At 36.5% G+C, this 23,086-nt stretch overlaps 1 protein-coding gene across 1 annotated transcript in view; it reads right to left on the bottom strand.

Moving 5' to 3' along the window:
* The window catches only part of Gabra2 (gamma-aminobutyric acid type A receptor subunit alpha2), a 130,858-nt gene extending 108,988 nt beyond the window's left edge, over positions 1–21,870 (bottom strand). The window contains exons 1-2 of the mRNA XM_052198675.1: positions 21,800–21,870; positions 19,216–19,331 (exon numbers count right to left, since the gene is read on the bottom strand). Coding sequence (XP_052054635.1) covers positions 19,216–19,331; positions 21,800–21,870 — 187 coding nt within the window. The remainder of the gene's footprint in view (positions 1–19,215; positions 19,332–21,799) is intronic.
* Positions 21,871–23,086: the final 1,216 nt, after the last annotated feature.

Below are 23,086 nucleotides of genomic sequence, written 5' to 3'. Positions count from 1 at the left end.
GATTTTCAATAGCTTTGACTTTAGAAAATCTGACTTCAAAGACGTATTTAAGCACAATCAGATAAACTCAACCCAATCACACTGGTTAGCATATTCTCCGGTTATCCTGCCTCCAGAAAGCTCATCTTGGAACATTTTCATTCTGATACTGGGTAACGACTGAATAAACCTTTCCTTGTTGATATTAAATGCTGTATCACACAGACTGGAGATTATATGGAGATTATACTCTAGGTGCCTGGGAAAACAAATTCAGAGGGAATCCTGAGCCTGGATTAGTTGATTTTGAGTTAATTAATCCAATAAGGGGGCAGATAACATTAAAAGAGTCATGAGCTAGACATTTCCACCTCAATAATTCTTGGGGCAGCATACTATGCAATGGCTGGCAGTTCCCTTAGTTGTGGAATACACACTGAATACGATCTCTAACAAAATACAGATTTCTGTAAGAACAGAAGTTATTGCCCAGTTTTAATGAATTACTGTCAAGAGAAATTGCACATGTAGTGAAATTTTTTAAAGTGAGGCAAAAATCTGCATTGGTCTTGGAAATATCCTGATGTCAAATTTTGTCAGTTAATTATTTATTTAAATGAAACAAACTCATAAAACAGATTGGTGCCTTAATCTGTAGACCAGCAAGATGAGGGCCAAGTGACATGTAGGAGCTTTGCAAATGGAAAGATTTGTCTTTTCAGAACTGCTTAATCATTGCAGCCTGACATCTGCTAATTCCATTGACCACACAAAAGATCCATAACAGGCAAAGTGCTTTCCACAGGCAAAACTGTAAGCATGAAATGCTCAAAAAAAAAAAAAAGATTTTTAAGAGGAAGGATTAAAGGAACTGAAGGGGATAGTAACCTCATAAGGAAAACAACAAAATCAACTAACCGAGACGCTTCAGAGCTCCCAGAGACTAAGCCACCAACCAAAGAGCATATACAGACTGGTCTGTGGCCCCTGGCATGTATGTAGCAGAAGACTGCCTAATCTGGCCTCAATGCAAGAGGATGTGAATTGATGCCCCATGAAAGAGAAATGCTGAGGAAATAAAGTTGAGGTTGGAGGGAGCACACTCTCAAAGGCAAAAGAGAGTGATGACGATGCGAAGTCTGCATGGAGTGGGAAACAAGAAGGGGGGCCAACATTCTGAATGTAAATAAATAAAATAATTTAATAACAAACAAATCAATGGCACTCCATGAGAAACATATTGAAAAGATATGGCCTTAGCTGTTGATAATATGTGTGTGTGTGTGTGTGTATGTACATATGTATTAAAGACATTAAAATAATATAAAAAAGATTTTTTAATAAAAAATTATGAGTATAGCATATGGAAGTTGCCTTTGAGAAATTCATATAAGAAACTAGGTAGCTCATCTTTGAATCCTTCTAGTCAAAAAATAATTAGTGTCTAACTTCTAGAAGCATGCATACTAAGGATTGAACAACAAACAAGAAATAAGAAATCTCTTCATTTAGTTAACTTGTATGCAACATACAGATATCATAGCTTTACCAGGAGTAGGATCCCAGTGATTTACTCATGAAAGGATTTTGCATGTGGAGAGGGCTGCTGGTTGTCCTGTATGGATTCTCAAGGCACTGACATTTAAACTGGTACAGGAAGACAAAAAGACATGCTTAAAGCAAAGACAACAGCTTCTACAAAAACTCAGTGAATGAAAGAAACAAATCATACTAACAAATCAACACTCGGAGTCCATCAATCTGAACTAACAGCTGTGAACAGGAGGGATGGGAACAAGAGCAAGACGCTACGTGGACCATGTTAAGTGTCTTATACATGATCCTGAAAGGAACGTGGGTAAGAAATCTGGGGTCATTTGGGCAACAATGAGCAAACTCATATCGCAAAATGTTGTATGAATGAGTAACTGAATTCAATGAATTATCTTTTCATCTGTTGGTGTTTTAGGGTAATGGACTTCATTGAGATTGCTCTAGGAAATTCCTTGAGGTACAGAACCTCAGTACACAGTTAAGAAAAAAGAGTGGGAAAGAAAATCAAAGAACAAAACAAATGAGGAAGGTGGAGACAAAAAAAAATTGGGAAAAAAAGAATCATTTTAAGTAGAGTAGATTGTACCCAAGGGAGCGTGGAGATGGAAGGGTGCACTTGGGGGAGATGTCGCCCTTCATGTCACATGCCTGTGGGGCAGAGCAAGATTTAGAAACATAAACAGTGGTGAGCATGAGTTGATGCATTTATCACTAGCTCTAACATTCACTTCTGCTTCCAATTTTAAGGAGATCTGAGAACTCATGGATTTCATTGTTATTCAGTGGGGGTGAGTATCTGTACAAACTCCTAATAGCTAAGGCTCAAACAAATAAAGAAAACTTTGTGCTTTCAGCTTGGATGGACTTCAGAGGCAGAAACCCTTCTTCTACTCCCTTGTATTGAGACACATACTCTGTCTTCCTATTTCTCTACAATGAAAGAAAAACAACCTTATAGATTTCTGTTCTAAGAAATGTATTTTCCATTCTATTAGCCTTGAACTAATCTAAAAACTAGGGGTAGCATTTTAGATGAAGGGACCATATTCATTCAGTGTCTATAGGCCTAAGATCTTCATGTATTAGAAACCAAGGCACAGAAATAAAAATGACTTATTAAGCTTGCTGATTATTTGATATATGCTTTTGTGTTTAAGAAGTTACCTGTTTTACTTAGGACAACAAGTATCTAAGCACAGTTTTAATAAAAGCATTTTATTTTCTTATACAAAGTAGGTGGTTTTTAAATATTATGTACTTTTCCATCACAACTACCTAAAACAAATGAAAGGCCCATATTTCTCTTAATTCTTCAAAATAAAAATATAATTAGTTTGTTACCAATGTAGAATCCTCCATACTGAAAAATCTAGTTTCTTTCTGGTATTATAACATAAAACATATATAATGTTTATAAAACATCATTTTATGTCATCAACATGAAAAATAGAACCAGTGTGACAGGAATGAAAAAGAATTTAAAGAGGTTAAACATGGTAGTATCAACTACAGTCCCTAGTAGCGAGAAAGATGAGAAAAGATGATTGCTTGAGCCTATGCATTCAAAACCAGACTTGGTAACTTAAATTCTGTTCAAATAATAATGATTATCATTATTTTCATTTAAAAAGAGCTAATTCTCTGCTGTTTAGATTATATGTGTGGGGAAATCTTGTATAGCATAATTCTGTATTTAGTATTTAGGTCACTGTTTATATTAAAGCTAGTCCCCACTTTTAATTTTAATTTTAATTAGTATCACCCCACCTAGTTAACTACAGTAATTGAAATACACTTATCAAAGAAATTACCAGAGTATCACTATATTTAAAACTAGATCTCATGTAGCTCAAACTGAGTTTGAACTAACTGAAGAGTAAAGAATGACCTTACCGTTATTCCTCTTCTACTTTCTAAGCTAGGATTTCAGGCATGTGATAAATTGCCTGGTTTATAGGGTACTGGGTTACTGACCCTAAGGCTCTGTATATACTAAGGAAGCCCTTGGCAACTAAGACACATCTTCAACCTCAGTAATATTCATTTTAGTTTTTCAAGACATGTGTTGGTTGTAGTGCAATACATATCTATGTATATTTATGACTAGGTAAAGTATATTTTATATTATAGATTACTCACCTAAATTAATTACCAATCTAACAGTTAGCAGCATTTTGCAAAATACTAGCATAGGGAAAATGATTATATTCAGATGAAGAACAACGCACCAACTTTTAGAAGGAGAAATTTTGAATTTATAATGTCAAGAGGAAAAGATAGAAAAGATATTAGAAACAAAAGTAAATGTAAATAACATTTCTGAAGTGCTTAAGGCATCTTTGTCTTTGCATCATATTTTTTATGAATGCCGCATGGGATTATAAAATGCAATGTAACATTCCTTAAACTCAGCCCTTGGGAGCTTGAGGTGCTTCCCCATCCTCAAAATGTCATCCAAGACTGACAGAAGGGGAATCATGGAGACTTTTCTAGAAAGCAGTATTGTGAACCCAGTAGGCACAATCCAAAGCATTTGCTGATTTTTGCAGATATTATTCTACCTTCATAAAATTACAATCGAAAAGTAGAAATCAGCTGCAAGGAAAAGCTTTCTCTTGAGAACAGGAACAGAGTTATTGATTGATCCCTTATATAGTTTGGGTAACTGGGATGGTTGGCAGCTGGAGCTCCTACAGAAATCCTGGGATCAGCACAGTGTAGGCTAGCAGACCGGAAACTCTACCCCAGTCAAGAAGCTACTGGCAACTGATACCTGCTGTGAAAGTGAGGGTCAGGTTTTTGCAAAGTGTATAAACACCTATAATTTGATTACATTCCAGTGGAAGGCTCCACATTCAAAAATATTGAGCAGCACAAATTGCCCTTAATGGGGGACTAGAGACAAAAAGGTTATGTGGGAATGGAAAAGATATTAATCCAAAAAGATTTGGGAAGAGATGGTAAAAATGATCAAAAATCACTGTAGGAAATTCTCAAAGTAATAATAATAATAATAATAATGAAGATGAAACCCTGAAGTTATGAAGAGCCACAGACAACTAATGACAGTTGAAAGAGGGAGACTCAGTCTTCCCCAGAGATAAGTTCACTAGTTAGTCAATACCAGTAGTCAGCTTTAATAACGTATGCATACTACATATTAGAAATACTACACAGCCTCAGCAGGATGTATTTATATAATTATATGTAATTATTAAAAGTGACCATGATTTATTCTTTCTCCTATATTGGATTATCAATTTCCAATGTTGGTATGATCCTTTCCTTCTTTGCAATTGTCTTTAAACATGCAGTATAAAAAGCTACTTGGGAATACCATATCTTCTGATGTCTCAAGACAGACACATCTGAATGTCACAGCACCCTATCTAAGTGAGTGAGCAAATTACAGAGATGACAGGCCACAAAACAGCTCCCCAGAGGAAGAAAGTTTTGATGAAGAGCCATCTGTTTTCTGCTCCACTAACTTTTAGATCTACTCACTTAAACATACACCTGCCCACTTCCGCATCTGCTGATAGATTTTGTTTAACATCCCAGCTGTTTCAAGACAATGGCAACAAAAGCTGAAATTGCAGCTGCCTCCTGCAACTGGTGGCGGTCTGGGAAAGAGATTCCTGTATTAGATGCTGTGAACGGACATGACAAAAATTCAAAACTGTGTGCAGTAGTAGATTTAAAAAGCCCGACAGGCCAGTGATGATACAATTCAACAGGCCGCACCATGGAAATAGCCCCATCCTGAGTCAACACCTAGATCCCATGAGACGTCATCACTGTGTGTTTCACACGTAGTAATGTAAATTCTAAGTGACCCTCTCTGTTAAAGCTATGAGTCACACCCTCAGCTTAGTGACAGCCAAAAATATCTCTAAGAACCTTACAGATTATGTGGGATGCTGAGAGGAATGGAAGCTGAAAGGAACCTTCTGTTAGAGCAAGATTCTGCTCACTGCTCCATCTGGCTTATGCTCTCCTTTACAGGATCCAGATATTTGGACCTAGGAAGGTAGTTCAGTTAATGTTAGTGCTTGTCTTGGAAGTACAAGGACCAGCACTGGCAGAGCCTCCCAGGTGACAGCTATATCAGGCTCCTGTCAGCAAGCACTTGTTGGCATCCACAATAGTGTCTGGGTTCTGTAACTGTATTAGGATGGATCCCTAGGAGGGGCAGTCTCTGGATGGTCTTTACCTCAGGCTCTGCTCCACACTTTGTCCCTGTATCTTCATCTGTGGGTATTTTGTTCCCCCTTCTAAGAAGGACCAGAGAGTCCATATTTTGGTCTTCCTTCTTCTTGAGCTTCATTTGGTCTGTGAATTGTATCTTGGGTATTCCAAGTTTCTAGGCTAATATCCACTTATCAGTGAGTGCATACCATTATGTGATCTTTTGCGACTGGGTTCCCTCACTCAAGATGATATTTTCTAGTTCCATTATCTCCTTAAGAATTTCATGTATTCATTGTTTTTAATAGCTGAGTAGTATTCCATTGTGTAAATGTACCACATTTTCTGTATCCATTTCTCTGTTGAGGGACATCTGGGTTCTTTCCAGCTTCTGGCTATTATAAATAAGGCTGCTATGAATACAGTGGAGCATGCATGACAAATACAAAAGGGGACATTTTCAGCCAACCATTGAATTGAGCACAGGGTCCCCAAAGGAGGAGCTAGAGAAAGGATCCAAGGAGCTGAAGGGGCTTGCAGCACCACAGGGGAAAAACAATTTGAACCACCCAGTACCCCCAGAGCTAAGGGGTTCTAAACCACAACCACTCCCAGGGACTAAACCACCAACCAAAGAGTAGAGTACACCTGGAGGCACCCATGGCTCCAGCTGCATATGTAGCTGAGGATGGCCTTGTTGGACATCAAAGGGAGGAGAGGCCCTTGGTTCTGAGAATGCTAGATGTCCCAGTATAGGGGAATGCCAAGACAGGGAAGCAGGAGTGGATGGATTGGTGAGCAAGGGGAAGGGGTGGGTTAGGTGATTTTCAAAGTGAGGGGAAACCAGAAAATGGGACAACATTTGAAATGTAAATAAAGAATACATCTAATAAAAAGTACAAGGACCTGTGTTCAACCTTCAATACACACACACACAAACAAAAAAAAAACATTCATGATGGTACACCCTTACAATCCCACTGCAAAGAGATGAAGTAAATCTTTAGTGATCATTGGACAACCAGTCTGGTTCAAATGCTGAGCATCAAGTTAATGGGACTTTTCTCTCTCTCATACACACACACACACACACACACATATACACACACACATACACCCACACAGACAGACACACAATATGGAAGGCAACTGAGGAATGACATTCAAAATAATTCTTCGATTTCCACATTTATGGATGCATGCATGCAGGCACACACACATGTACACACACACACACACACACACATGCAGAACTCAAAAACTATCTTGATCTATCTCTTTAAGTTCACATTTATTTTTATAGTGGTAGCATAGTTTAATTTAAGTGTTACTAATAATATGGTTTTTATGCAGATTTCCTTTGATCCTGTATATTTCATTTTATGCATAGTTACTTTTGATCTTATCATCCTGTACACTGTACTAAGTCAGGAGCAGTTATCAAAAGATGCCTCTTCTTAATTTTGACATTTTCCTCTTAATATTTTCACTGTTTCTCCCTTGGCAGTGTCCACAAAGCATCCGCCCTCATTCTCTCATTCTCTAGTCCCTACCTAAGCTTGCCCTGTGCAGTTTCCAAATATACCAAACAGTTCTATACTCAAGTAATCATTTTTATATTCTCCCCAGTAGAATCCCCAGTTTCACATTTTTTCGCTTCAATGATTACCCTTACATGCCCTAGATAACTAATTAAATCTACACTCCCATATTCCCTTCTACTTGACTGAAACACCAACCTTGAAATTCCATTTTCTTTTAATTAAGACTTCCTTTCTGGGTATGCAAATTTTAATCTTCCTTGTAAACCTGTCGGGTATTTTAGTCCACTGTTTCATTTCTTGGGAATCTGAAGAGTTCCTGTATGTAATTATGGTAACAGAAATGAATTCCCTCCATTCATAACAATTCTCCCTGCCTGGGATGCTTAAATTTGGTGTAGCAACTTCTAAGAAATTCATATAATAAAAATATGCTATAGACTTCTAACACAAGGAGCTTAGTAGTAGTCCATCATATTTAGCTTTGAAAGTATTATTACATGTGATGGAAAATAGACCAAATATCCATAATCTCTTTTTAACTGTCTACCAAGACATAGGTGTTCCCTTCCAAACCACTCCAACAGTTCAAGTCTTAAGTCCTCCTCTGTACCAGAGACCTTTAAATACACCTCACACACATCCTTCCAAGAGCAACCAAATCTTTGGCAACCTTTTTGCTTTTCTGACCAGGAACTGTCCTCAAGGTATTGTGCATCCCTGGTTGTTACATAGCACAAATTATCCATGAATTTATTCTATTGTTCAGACTAAACTTGAACTCCTGATCCTCCTGGTTCAGTCTCCCTAGCTGCTGGGTTACAAGTCTGTGTCATCAAGTGCCTTGTTCCCAAAGGCTTGTCCACATCCATATTAGATTACTCAGATATTACAAAATACAATTTAAGCAAATCTTTAGGAGTGTTATTAGGATATATCATTAATTAGGAACCCTGTTGAGACATACAGAATTATTACCCTTCTTCTATCTTTTCTAACCCTGGGCTATAACTTGGCTTCTCTAATTACAGGTAGGATCTAATTGAACTGTGCATCATTCCAAATGTTTGAACTACTTGAAGAAATCTTCAGACTTTGTTGCCCATCTTCACAAACAATTGAAAACAGACTTGTTAGTTTTTTTACTGTTTTTATTTGGGGAGTTGGTATTCATGCAAACTGCATATCAGCAAAGGAATATTTTACCATTTTATTAGATTTTTACCATTTTATTAAATGTGTCATCTTCATCCTTTTTTTCTCTGAATGAAACAAGATGAAGAATTGTCTTGGGCTACATATCAAGTCAGTTCAGTAATACTCTAATCAAACAAGATTTTTTTTTTGAGAATTCTGAAATGTTTATTTCTAGATAATGTCACTGAAGGTAATGCTGGAACACTTTGTACTTATTCCCTTAAAAAGCTGATGGAATCCTGAATTAAATAAAGATATTTATTTCCCCCCCCCTTTTTAAACAAAAGAGACTATTTTAATACAGGACTACTTTTGAAATTTTTATGACGCATTTTGTTGCCTTTAAAATGCTTTAAACACTATCAAAACAATAACAACTATAAAGAAGATTTAAAAAATAAATTCCACCTACTACCAAATTAAGATGTAGATGATTTTTCCTATGGCAGGCTTTGAATTTATTAAAGGCATGATAAATATAAAAAGCATATCAAAGTCACTATATAACGACAGATGATAAAAGTATAAAATCCAATGATAACTTTGAGGTCTATACAATATATTTATAACCTAAACTCGATGAAATCTGTATGAAATATGTGTTAAGTATTAAGTTCATTATTACAAGTCAGTTGTAAATAACAAGATCTCTACCTTGAAAAATGAGAGTATTTCAAGGTAAAATTAAGCTTTCAGAATTCTATGTTGTATCAAAAATTAGAAATTCAAAAGAAATAAACATGCTGTTTAATATATTGTCCCTTCTGTATTTGTTTATATTTTATACATCCAGTGTAGCTATTTTTCAATGTTCCTGTAGATCAAAACAAATTAAAAGGAATGAGGACACATGTTTTCCTTAAGGTAAATGAGACGTATCCAGACATTTCAAATGGAATTGTACTTGACTTAGTATCTGTAAAAATCAGTCTCTAAAAGAGAACACTCTAGAACCCCACTGCAGACAGAACAAGACCTGCTCTCTGAGGGTCACAATGTTCTTCTGGTTCTTAGATCTCAGATTAGCAGACAATGTACAAGAATTCACTCTCCTCCTGAGAAAGGACTTGGTCTTCAAACAGAAAGACACATGATACTACAATATCCCTAATTAAGAAGATAAAGACATTTTAAACAATCTATATCTACGTTTGAGAAAAGAATAATATCATTTTATGCAAACCCTAGGCTTTGCTTATCACAATACTTGTAGCATTTAAACTAATATCAGAAAATCCCCAGAGATTAATACGAATGGCTAAGCTGTGTGTGTAGCTACAGATTTGTTCAGTTTTATGTTATGAGCAAAAGTAATTGATTTGTCTGGACTTCAGTAACTTGTCTGTCCAAGAAACATGTGGTGACATTCAGAGTCATTTTAAGAATGGTAACACAAATGTCCAATTATTGTGCCCCTCACCAAAAGGAACTTTATATCTACAAGACCAACAGCATCTTTAAATCCTGCAGTATCTTTCCTATGACATGGCTTCAATGCACATTAAGGAAGGAAATAGCAAAATAATTTCATTTGAGCCTCTCCATTGAACAGTAAACTGCTAAAAGTCTTCATTTGGCCATTTCCTCTGAAATAAAATATTAAAATATTATTCACATGGAGTAATAAAAAGTACCTTTAAAACAAATGGGTGGTCCCTGCATATATTCACTCAATCCACTGAGTGTTGACAAGGGAGCATGGAAGCTTTTATTGTACTGGATCTAAGTGCTAGAAATAAGTAAGTCTAGTAAGTAAGATGTGTTGGGGCCTCCAATAGGCAAAATAGTAATAAATAAAGCAATGGTGATATTCATGGGTTTTGCTTTTCAGTGATGTCACCTTCTGAAATCATCATACTCTCTAATACACACCACTGCTATCATTCATTTAGTAAGCTTTCCCTGTAAACAGTCACATGCTGTGCAGCTACAGAACAAATTTACATAAAACTCTGCAGGTCTATGATATACTGCCCATTATGGAAGTATCTTGTTTTGGTACCTTCTTTCCAGGGTGTAAACAACAATACATGGTGTTAATGATGGTGTCCAAAAATGCTATGAGGCTGTCTAGTTATACCATGAATTACTTAAAGGAATACAGAATGATGTACTTAACACAGCCACAGGTTTTTATTAATCCTAGCATTGCGATGAATTTGTCAGTAGTCTAGGAAGGTCCTGGACAAAACTGAAATGATGTCCAGATAAGAATCTGCCTAGTGGCACTGCACTACAGACAGCAAGGGGCTAAGGCTTTCTTTACAGCTGTCTACAAAGTCTTTTAAATCGAGAAGAAATGATAAATGACTTGATATCTCACATAAACATGTTTAGAGACACTTTCTTGCATACCTGTGTGGAATGCCACCAACTTATTCTCACTTTGTCATTCTGAAAAATCCCAAAGACAGACTTAAGTTGGCCTTTAGAGCAACTGAAATGGATGGATATGCTACAGAGAATAAAATAGGCTCTGAAATCTTCTTCCTCGGGCTTATCCTGAAGGTTATCCTATTGGAGGCCCTCTAGGAATATTCATGGGTTTCAAGGTGCCCAGATGCACGATTGCACGGCAGGAACACTGGACTCAACCTTAACTGTATGTAGGATGATGAAGCTAATGCCTGACTTTGCAGATTTTAAGAGAAGCAGAGACCTCATCTTCTGTGGTTTATACTACTTCTATCTGAGGTTACAACTTGTTAAAAGTCCAGCTAAATCTCCTCTTTTACACACATACTGCAACATAGCTTGAAGTCTTCCCCTTAACTCTTCTGTCCTATATACTTAGGTCTCAAATGATTATCAACACTAGGCAAGTTGCAAGAACCAATCCTTTCCATTCAAGTTTCTAATATCATCCACCTTAGTTTAGCTTTGGCAATTGTCAACAACATCGTGTAGTTGGTTCTATGTGAATGCAACATGTTTCATAAACAAATTTATTTTCATTAATTGATTGCTACATTGCTACATTTCATGAAAATCACAAAAACATCAAGAGGGAAATTTTCATTTGCGTACTGGTTTTGTTTCTAGAGACTCCTTAAATATACAAAAGTATGTGGACAAAATACAACTGAATGAGTAGGAAAAACTCAATGTCTTCTTTCATTATCATTGCATAATATCTCCAGGACAGACATAGGGTATCCCTTTAATCCCAGGGTGCAAGAGACAAAAGATCAAGGTCCGATTGTCCTATAAATCAAGCTTCAAGTCAGCCAAAACTGCACAGTAAGACCCTCTCTCAAAACCAAACCAAAATCAAACAAAACAAAAAATTACATTTTATATGCTCAAAAGTAAACAAGTTATACAAGTCACATGTCATGCAAAGCAAGTGTAATACTGAATATTGTCTGCACTGCATATGAGGTATAATTAGTAACTATCGCACTATCACCAAATATTGATTTCACCCCCTATTTACTTAACACTGCACAAAGACCTCAGATGTACATAATAAAATAAGCCCCCAATAGACAAATATGTCATTCATTTTACCTCTCTTTAAAAAAATACTCCAAGGAAAGGTTGAGTACCATACCAAAAATTATTCAGTAAAAATCATATGACAACAGAACTCAGGTCCCAAAGAAAAGGCTTATCTTGGTCACTAATAATAAATAAGTAAATATAAGTAAATATATACATACACACACATACACAAACACACAAATATATTTATATTTTTTAATTTTATATTTATATTATTTAATAAAATAAAAATGTATTATAGACCTCTAACCCAAGGACCTTAGTAGTAATTCATCATATTTTGCTTCTAAAGTATTCTTACATGTGATTGATAATAGAACACAAACCTTTCATTTCCTTTTAATTGTTTCCAGAATCATAGGCCCTTTCCTTACAAACCACTCCTATAGGTCACGCCTAAAGTCCTCTGTACCAGAGAACTTTGAAAACACATCACAAATTGTTTTGAGAGCACAGGAACATTTACTCTAAACAACCCTTTTGCTTTTCCAATCAGGAACTGTACTCAGGGTATTGGGTATCACTGAGTTAGCCAGCCCTGTTTTTTAAATATTTTATTTTATTTTATTATATAGTTTTGTTACATAGGACAGGTTATCCCTGAGTTCGTCCTGTTGTCCAGACTAATCTTGAATTCATGATCCTCCCTGTTAGCCCCCCTGGAGGCTGAGAAACATCTCAATGTTTTTCTGTATAGAGTCGAATAACCCATGTTAATTTTTAAATAAATTCTAGAGTAACACAATTTATATAAACATGCTCTCACACATCTCTCTGCAGACTAAGGATAAGACCAAACTTATAAACTGACATTCAGACCTGAAATCAATGACTTGACCTCATGTCCTTCATAACTGGAGACATTAAACTTCTTATGATTTCAGATCATAAAAGAAGAACCCTAGGAAAATATGTTCTAGGTGAGCTCTTCAAAGCAACTTTTCAAAACTGTAGTTAAGCCTGGTACTCAATCTAGATTTCCCGGACTGCATCAATAATTTAAATGTCAAGGCTTGTCATTTCTAATAGTTATCATTGCTGAGCAGAACCTTAACTGTTAACTGTCATAAATAGATGAGGCCTGTCTACGCACTCATTCTGGCAATGACCCCATAAAATTGATCTAAAAATGAATGTTCTTTTTTTTTAGGCAGTTAACAAGTTGAAGATTCCTCTGAAAAGTAAAACTATCAGTTTACCTAGGTTGCTACCTCCAATGTCTAGCAGGAAGATAGTGACTTTATTCATGGATTAGCAAGGGCTGGCTAATTTTAATTTGTGTTCTTCATTGGTAAGATTGTGGGGCAATTCTGCTTGGGTGTCCAATCTTGTAAAGAAGTAAGATTGCAAATTTATAAGACCTATAATTATTTCCTTGGTGTGTTTTTTCAAAGAATATCACTTCTTAAGTGACAGACTTCATAAAGAGATGGCTTCTGATATTTCTACACATCCAAATGGGTTTCTCCCCACCTCCCAGTGATGTGGCACATGACACAGGATGCTTTTTTAGCCACAGAACATCTCCATGAGAGAAAAGACAGATAAATAGAACACAATCTCCCATTTCACAGATATGAAGTAAAACTCGAAATAAGACAATCATTTCAATTCATACTTTTAGCTTGTTGAAGAATCATTAGGTTTTGAATAACTTGGTAGTAAAACTGCTCAGCTCCACCTATGTGTCACCTTTAAATATGTTGCCAGCAATACTGAAAGGGCAATATGGTAATTGGGTAGAAAGTATTGTATTTCTCTTAAGGAAAAAAAAAAGTAAAATGTATGGGCAATTCTTTTTGTGCTGCATGTTAAAACTTAAATTCATTGGAATTAAAGTTCATTCAAGGGTGGTGATCTGATTCCATTTTGGAAGATTAAGATAGATTTAACAGCAAATCATGCAGGAAAATTTGCAAAAAAAATAGATACATGACAGTCTACATGTGTCTTTAAAAGAGACACCATAAGCAATTAACTTTATAGTAATAAACAAATTAGCTTATATATTAAAATGTCTATGGAATAATGAAACTAGGTAAGAGCAATCAAGATCGATGGGATAGGATGTATTAGGTTAGCCAAGGTAGGTGACATCAATTCTATGTGCAAAGAAAACACCAACAAAAATCTGCCACAGAGTGTCTTAATTTGTTCATAGAATAGGAAGAATGCCAGGGTAACTGAAGAGATATCTGCAAGCAGGGAGCTGTGTGAGGGGAAATCAAAGAATGAGTGGAAGGCAGATGACTCAGGGCTGCACAGATATCCAATACAGGATGAACAAGGTGTGATGGCAGAGCTCTGAGCAGGCAAATGCTATGACCTGACTGAAATTTTAAAAAGAATCTACCATTAATTACTAAATCCTAAAAAAAATGTATAATCCAATATATTGTATAAACTGTGCCTTGTATCTTAATTTCAACACACCATCATTCTCTCAGAATTAAATATGACAACTTACTCCAATTAAATATCACTTTCTCCACCAAAAAAATACCAAGTCTCAGAGTGTCTAAAGAGCTTCTCTGTGTGAGATCTAATAGTAATGAGGGTTGAATAACTACTAATTTATTGCTAACATCTGACTTCTCTTTACATATGTGTGTGTATGTGTTATAAAAGGATAAAAGTAACACTTTTTTAATATTTTTATTTTCTATATTCTTTGTTTACATTCCAAATGATTTCCCCTTTCCCAGATCCCCCCTCCCCATATGTCCCATAAACCTTCTTCTCTCCATCCCTTATGATTAATTATCTAATTAGCTATCAATGAAGATGTTCATTTTAGTGTATTATTATTGAACTGAATATAAGCCATTTCCTATATTAATTTATGGAATGTGACAGATTATTTACTTGAACTTTCTAGTTCAAGTAACATATCTAAATTCAGGTTAAGACTTTTAGGTAGAGAGTTGATTAGGCAGTAAAGTATGTATGCTGTTCTCACAGAGGCCCTGAGTTAATTCCCCAGCACCCACAAAACCTCGTGTAATTCCAACTCAAGGAGAATCTGACATCTCTGACCTGCAAGGATGCCTTTACTCCTGTGCACACACAGTACCCAGACATACACATAATTACAAATAAAAAGTATAGGTTTCAATGTAAAAGTAATCATGATATGCTTGCAAAGCTTTCAGTGACCCTCAGCTATTTGCAGTCACTGTCTCATTGTCTACAAATGCATTATTTTGCAATATGCAATTCTACATGACATCATACTCAACGTTTATCAGAAGAACTGTAATATAAACCTTATTTCAGGAATAATAAGTGTGCATCTACAGAGGCAGGATATTTAAAGTTTACACAAGTGCTGAGGGCGAGAGATGGTGTGTTGAATCTTCTGAGTAAGAGGCTCATTTCTCTCAATGAGTCACACTGCTTACCTAAGCATAACTAAAAAGGCACCCAGGTACAAGTATTCCCACTTTCCAGGTGGCAGAAAGTTAATCTAAAACTCAACACTTATTTTATGGCCACAATATGCAAATCAATATCCAGAGGCGGAAAGCACAGAGGATTTATAATACAAAATCCTTAAAATCCTACTAAGACAATAAGAGAGGCACATGGAAATGAAATAAATAATACAATAAAATATGTAATCAGTACAGATACAGAAACAGCAACTGTTAAAGAAATTCAACAGACAGAATTGAATCTTGATATTTTAGTTTTATTAAGGAGGCATGCACCAAAGACCACATGTGTCATAATGGTTTTCATAAGAATGTTAGGCTTTCAATCAGCGGAGAAGAGGAGTAAAAGTCACTCTAGTAACAGGAGATAATATAGCCAAGGGCCAAAGGAGCAGATGGAAATGGACTGTCAAAAGAAAATAGTGAAGTCTGAGGTGCCAGATAGATGGGAATTGACTTAATGTGGAAAATATACCCCAGGAAGCACACTGCAGGAAACTTAGTTTTTTCTTTTTCTTTTTCCTTTCTTTCTCTTTTCTTTCTTTCTTTTTTTTTTTTAGTTATAGAAGTCATTTATTTCATGTTGTAATTTGCCTTTTCTACTTTTTTTATTAGATATTTTCTTTATTTACATTTCACATGTTATCCATTTTCCTGGTTTCCCCTCCAAGAAATCCCTATCCCATTCCCCCTCCCCCTGCTCACTAACCCACCAACTCCTGCTTCCCTATCCTGGCATTCCCCTACACTGGGGAATCAAGCTTTCCCAAGACTAAGGGCCTCTCCTCCCTTTGATGTTCAACAAAGCCATCAATGTGTCTTTCTTATATTTTTTTTATCCTATGACGCCATGAAAAAAATAGCATTTGCTGAAATATTATGTAGCCTGTGTTATTGTACATTCCTAGTCAAGTTATAGAATAGAGAGGTACACATAGATAGTGCATACACTTTTTTGTTATTATATTTAATTCTGTTTGATAGAATATTTACATGTTTCAAAGGTGGAGGTTACACTATTATAATCCCAATGCTTATGTTTTTGAACAAACTGAGATTAGTTCATTTTATTACAGAGAAAAAAAAAGATGTGATACTTTCCCTTAGTTACCATTCTTTTGTGGATACTGTATAAAACAATTTTCTGCAGCAGCATTATTTCAGAAAGATATCCTTCACAACACTATGGCTGTCTTTTGCATACACATTTTTATTAGATATATCCTTTCTTTACATTTTAAATGATTTCCCCTTTCCTAGTTCCCTCCCCCTGAAAATCCCATAAGCCATCTCCCCTCCCCCTGTTCCCCAATCAACCCCCTCCCACTTCCCTGTCCTGGTATTCCCATATACTGCTTCATCAAGCCTTTCCAGAAACAGGAGCCTCTCCACCCTTTGATGTCCAACAAGGCCATCCTCGGCTGCCAATGCATCTGGAGCCACGGATAACACCATGTGTACTATCTGGTTGATGTTATTGTCCCTGGGAGCTCTAGGAGTATTGGGTGACTCATATCATTGTTCCTCCTATGGCACTGCACTTTTGTTTAGAGGAAATATGGCCTCTCTGCTCTAGCACCTTAGTAGGAAGGGCATGAAAGAGAACACCGCTGTAGATTTAAGCTGACCCCTCAACCTAGTATGCTCTGTCCAGTACCATCAACAGTGTTATCAAATTGGGGCCATTGAAAGTATGGGATCAAGAGAAGAGAGGGGTAGACATGACACAGTGCCAGGTAAGTGGTGTAATCAGACTGTGCAATATAAGCAGATGCACATTACAAAGGGAGTGAAGAAGGAAAATGGTAACCTAGGACATGGCACAATGTATTCTACTACACCAAGTGCCAAGACAATAGGGGGCCATATTGAAATGTGAGTAGATGGAATTCTTTTACATAAAAATTTTATTTTATTATTCAATGAGCATATTTCATGTGTGTTCAGTCAGAAGGTAGCTTGTGGGAGGGGGCTCTCTCCTTTGACCTTGTGGGATTTTTAATGTAAGAAATAGTATTTTAAAAATTAGAGATCATAAAATATCTGAAAGAGAAAATAGGTAGCATCCTCTACCTATCCATGCAACCCAAAGCAAAGATCATTTTAGAACTGAAAAAAATGAAGTTCAAGGTCTAACTTTTATATTTTACAATTTATTTTGCACCAGACAATTTATTTAAAGATACAATTTTCTATGTTTGGGATAAACAGTCTGCTATTGTGCAATCGGTATCATAAACCACTGTTACAAATTAGGACAGTCTTGTGTTAGACTTCTTTCTGTGGCATAAGTGTGGTAATAGTTTATTGGCACATTTTCTACCATAATTTTCAAGCTGTTTAAGTTCAAGGTAAGTAGAAATATCCAATATTAAGGAAATACAGTGTTCCTTTTTATGTTGTGTTAGAAATTTGGTTTTTTTTTCTCCTAAAAAAAAAGTCTCTTGGAGATACAACCTGTCACTGTGTCAACTGTTTCGTTCTTGAAACATTGTTCTTCCCTGGATCCTCTTTTAGATTTGAAGAGTCACTCAAGAATTCACATGAATTACAAAATGTGATTAAATGACATCCGGTTTAACAGGTTGGGTCTGTTTGGCTGTCTTCCTGCCACTGTCAAGACATTCTGTAAAATTTCCAAAGATACCCTGAAACTAACAACTGTCTTACCTTTATCAAAATAATTACTAATATAGAACTTCACACCTTGAGTTAATATAAAGTTTTGACAGAGTCACATGTACCCCAGGTTAGACTGGAACTCCCTGTGTAGCTAAGAAAGACTTTAGATGCCTAATCAGCTTACCTCTATCTCCCAAATGTGTGTATCACCAGGTCCAACTTAATATAAATCCTATCAGCAGCATTATAAAGTTGTTAATGCTGGAACGACCAGAAACTGGACTCATCATTACCAGGCATGGAATGTTCAGCTAATTTGTCTTATTTTTTTAATCAATTAATCATTGTAATAACTATGTGTACATAGGCCTATTTATCACATATAGTTTCATAGTTAACATTTGAAGTAACATATCTATATCTGTATAAATAGGCAAGCATTTAACACTGTTAAAACTTATGAGCAACAATAATCTTGGTTTGGGATACATTTATCAGTCCCACTTCTGTGCTTACTTGTATCTAACGTTAATGTCACCTAACAACCCTCAACTAATAAACATTTAACACACTAGACGTCTCTAATGTTTTTGATTTCTTAGATTTAAAAACATTTTTTTTTACTTGAAAATTGTTGTTGGAGCCTGAAATTCACCTGTGTCAATTTTGTAAAGTATGATTATAGCCAGTACACATATACAACATTTTATTTCTCTTATTATTGTGTATCTATGCTGATCTGAAGACGGACATTTGTAAAACTGACAATTTAGTAACATTTGATACTACACAGGCATATCAGATAAATAATACAAACATATATTCTCTGCATAGAGAACAGGATGCTTTCAACAATTTAACTACAAAACTATTCACATATACACATACACATGCACACACACACACACATACACACACACACACACACACACACACACACACACAGACACAGACACACACTCAGAGATGTGCCCCTATTCGAATATGGATATTCTATACAATATATAACTAAATAGGTTAGGCATGTGCAGTGGAAGGTTATAATGTTTATTTTGTGTTTCTTACTTTCCATTCTCTAGGACTACAAATGCTTGACAATTTCTTCATGCATGAAATGCATTAAGATGAGAATATTACCTTTAACTTGTAAAGCCATTGTTTTTTGAAGGTTTAAAATAAAGGAGAACTATTTTTACCTCCCAGTCCTGGCCTAAGCCGGTTATCGTAGCCATCCAGCAGTCTGTCTAGAATTCTTGTAAAGATGGTGATGTTATTTTTAGCCTCATCTTCTTGGATGTTTGCCAGCACCACCCTAAACAGATAATTTTACACATTTGTATATATCATACATGTACATACAGTGTTTGGCTAAGTGCCAAAATCTTCTTTCTCCTTGATCTGAATTTAACTAAATTTAAGGCTCCTTCAGACCTTTAATGACACACATTTCTTTCTACTTTTCACTCCATAAATAGCACTAAACTTATGGGGAGGATAAGTATACTGTTTCAAAAAAGAACAGGAAATACTAAGATATCAAAAGAATAATGGTAACACTTTTGAGAATTCTGGCACCTGGTATTCTGTATGAACTATGATCTTAAAATCTATTCTTTAGAGCACACCGCGTTTGTAGATTCTCATAGGCAGACATTATCAGCATGATTGTTTTGCAATTCGATGGATGAAATAACCAGAGAAACTTCTGAAGTAATTTTTCAGTGTTTTGAATATTAATTGGAAAATAGACTGTTATCTTGGTGACACAAAATTTCTCTGTCGTCCTCATGCATAGCATTATTGCTCTCTTACAGCTTTCACATTTTTAGAGGAAGGTGATTTCCTCACTTGGGATATACCTCCACCCAATGGCCAAGCATAATATAGACATCAGGGGAACTCCACTGGCAGGTTACCAGGCTCCAGTGTAGCCAGGAGATGGAGGTGGGCTCTGAAGGCAGGAGCAACACACACACACCCTCACACACTCTAAGAAGGCCAAAACCTTTGAGTGGTCTCAGAGGATTCATAAGGTGCTACATAAAGATAAAAAATATCCAGTTATCCTTTCTATGGTGATAGATTTGTGGCAAGAAAGGGGGTTTTAAAAACACCCCCAGAAAAGCTTTAGAAGCAGTGATTTTTCTCCATTATTTCTCTGTCATAAAGCCAGAAACCTGATTTTGTGACAGCAATTTGGTCAAAGAAACTGAATGTATAAAACAGAGTGTCCTCTTTCATTGCCATTTTTTTCTCAGAATGATTCAGAGATTTAAATTACTGTCCCCTAAAAAGGAATCATTTATATAATAGAATAAAACACTGCCGTGAACATTATTGGTCAGATATAGAACAGAAAATGAGTAGAGTGATATTTATTAAGCTGTCAGCAGTGGTTCTTGGAGCTTATTAATTGATAATCGACTGTCCAAGCCTTTAAAGTCAAGGAGCACGTGTACTTATATTCTAGTCAATATATATCATGTAAAACATCACTGAGAGAGACCATTTACATTTAAATGAATGCACAACTAGAAGGTAACAATACTTATAATACACCAAAATTGGCCACAAACTTCAAGCTGGCATTTTGAAGAGCAGAGGACATAGTAAAGTGTGGACATGAAGGTGGACATCCTCAAGTTATGTAAGAATATCAGTTCATACACTCTACCTTCAAAAGTTTCTCATTCTCATTTTAAAGTCAGTCCCTAAGATAGTCACAAGAGTCTAGCTGAAATGTTTCACCTGGAGGTGTTTGCTTCTCAGTTATAGTTCAGATTATCTTTCTAAAGTCAATATTCAGTCATAGAGGGAATTTCCCAATTCAGTGAAGTATTTCCAAATAGACTTCTTTGCTGTTCCAAAATATCTTAAACATTGTTTGGTTAGAACTCATAAGAGAAATGATATAACACTTATTTAAAAGTAATAGTTACAGAAGAATTCTAACAGAATTTGTATTTTAGTTTTTCTTGGGTTTAAAACCATCCCCTACATGTGTTCAATGAAACATATCCACTGCTGGTTTTATTTAAAAAAAAAAATAATAATCAGAGAAGACTACAGTTAATATGATATTAAAGTAATCAAACTAATTTCCATGTAGATAATAGTCAAAAGAAAATTCACACATTTGAAGGAACCACTCTTTTGATCCTTAACCATCTGAAGAACAAATTATCTCTAAATTAATAAGATGAAAAAGTTGGCTCATCAACCAGCTTTTGTTTCGATGTTTCTGATTGTCAAGTTGTGCGCTGCCTCCACCTAGAGGTCTCAGACTCGCATATCAGTTAGGTTGTCTACATTGTCTATAGATGCCCCCGCTGACTCAAAACAAAATGCAAAGAAAGAAACAGAAAGAAAAGAAAAAATCTAAGTTGCCACTTAAATAGTTAAGCTGATTATTGTTTTCTGTTTGTTCCAAGGAGAGCCTGGCTTCCTTACCAGATTTTGGTATAATTATGTATACCTTAATGACAGGCATTCTTTGAACTAATATATTCCTGATAGGGTAATCGCTTCTACCATTAAATGCCTCAAATAGAAAAAAAAAAAATCCCATTCACTTTTGTGTTTGGTTGCTTAAAAAAAAAAAAAAAGAATCAGCAAACTTTTTAGAGTTTCAGAACACTTAGTAGGTCAATTTCCTGTACAATCCATTTCCACTAAAAATAATTCCTCAAAACACCTAGTCTTTTAAAGAGTGTGGATACAACTGAATCACTTAAACATCACTCCAAACCTGAAATGAAGAAATCAAAAACAGCATCTCACCTGACTGGGTCCCACACCAGGAGAACCAGCAGCAGAGACCATACATTGCAGGTGCTCAATTTTGTCTTCATCTTCCTTGTTTGTGAAGCTATGGAAGAAAAAGAAAATTAAATTAAATTTGACCTCAGTCCCACCAAGCAAGTAACCCAAAATTCCATTTCAATTGAAAAGGGTTGTTGCTCCTGTCTACTAGGTATAGGGCTAGATGACAGGGAAGGGGGAATGAATTTTTTTTTAATGGCAAGATGACACCACTAATACATTTTTCCTCTGCCTGTAACTTCCCCCAGCCCCATCTTCTGAAAAACACTTCACTATGCACATATGAAATGACAACACCGGGACTCAGGACTGACACAGGAGCTTGTGAAGGAAAAGGTTGGAGGAGTGTGTGCGAAAGAGGTGGAGAGATGGATACTCCACGCCTCACCCTCTCAAGGAAGATCACCTCCGCAACCACAGCAGGAAAAGCTGGCAGCAAGCAGCCTACTTTTCCATTAGTATTTTTTTTTTTTCCTTACAGTGAATTGCGGTCCTCGCCACTTCACTTTCCTCAACAACCACCACCCCTCAAAAAAATAGATAGAAAATCAAAGCCAAATCATTCTCCCTGCCCTTTCACGTTTACCCACGTCCATGTTCAAGAGGCAGCAGGGTGGAAATCAAGTGCTGCGAACTATGCGTTTGACAGCTGCTCTGGATCCCAGACTACCAAAAGAGCTGAGGCTCAGGATCAGACGCCGAGCAGGCAGGCAGCGCAGCCAGTGTGTGCAAAGTTGGAGACTGTAAAAGAGCCGGGCCAGCGTGCAGCCGCCGCCGGACTGCCTCTTGGATTTTTATTGTAGTTACGAATATACGTCTCTGGGGAGGGACATTGGAATTAGATTTTTGGAGACTGGAGAGAATAGGAGAACCTGAGCCTCCGTGTCGAAGGAGCATGAAGAGTAGAGTGGGTTGGTGGGGCGGGGGTGGCATGCTGGTGAAGCAGAGAGGAACTAGCAAAGGTCCCCGGCTGCCACCTACGTTTGCGACCCTACCTGAACAGCAAGCAGAAGTAGATGTTTTCCTCCAGTGGCTCTGAATCTGTCTCCACAGAAAACTTGAGAGGAAAGAGAGAGAGAGAGAGAGAGAGAGAGAGAGAGAGAGAGAGAGAGAGAGAGAGAGAGAGAGAGAGAGAGAGAGACTGAGACTGCAGCAGCCTAAAGAACAGGCAGAGAACGGATGGGCTGGTGGGAGCTGGAGCAGAGGAGTCGTGGCCGCGCGAGGAGTAGGCGGCGAAGGCGTCCG

Source organism: Apodemus sylvaticus, chromosome 11 (assembly GCF_947179515.1).
Source record: "Apodemus sylvaticus chromosome 11, mApoSyl1.1, whole genome shotgun sequence".
NCBI classification, from domain to species: Eukaryota; Metazoa; Chordata; class Mammalia; order Rodentia; family Muridae; genus Apodemus; species Apodemus sylvaticus.
This window is presented reverse-complemented; position numbering and strand designations above follow the sequence as displayed.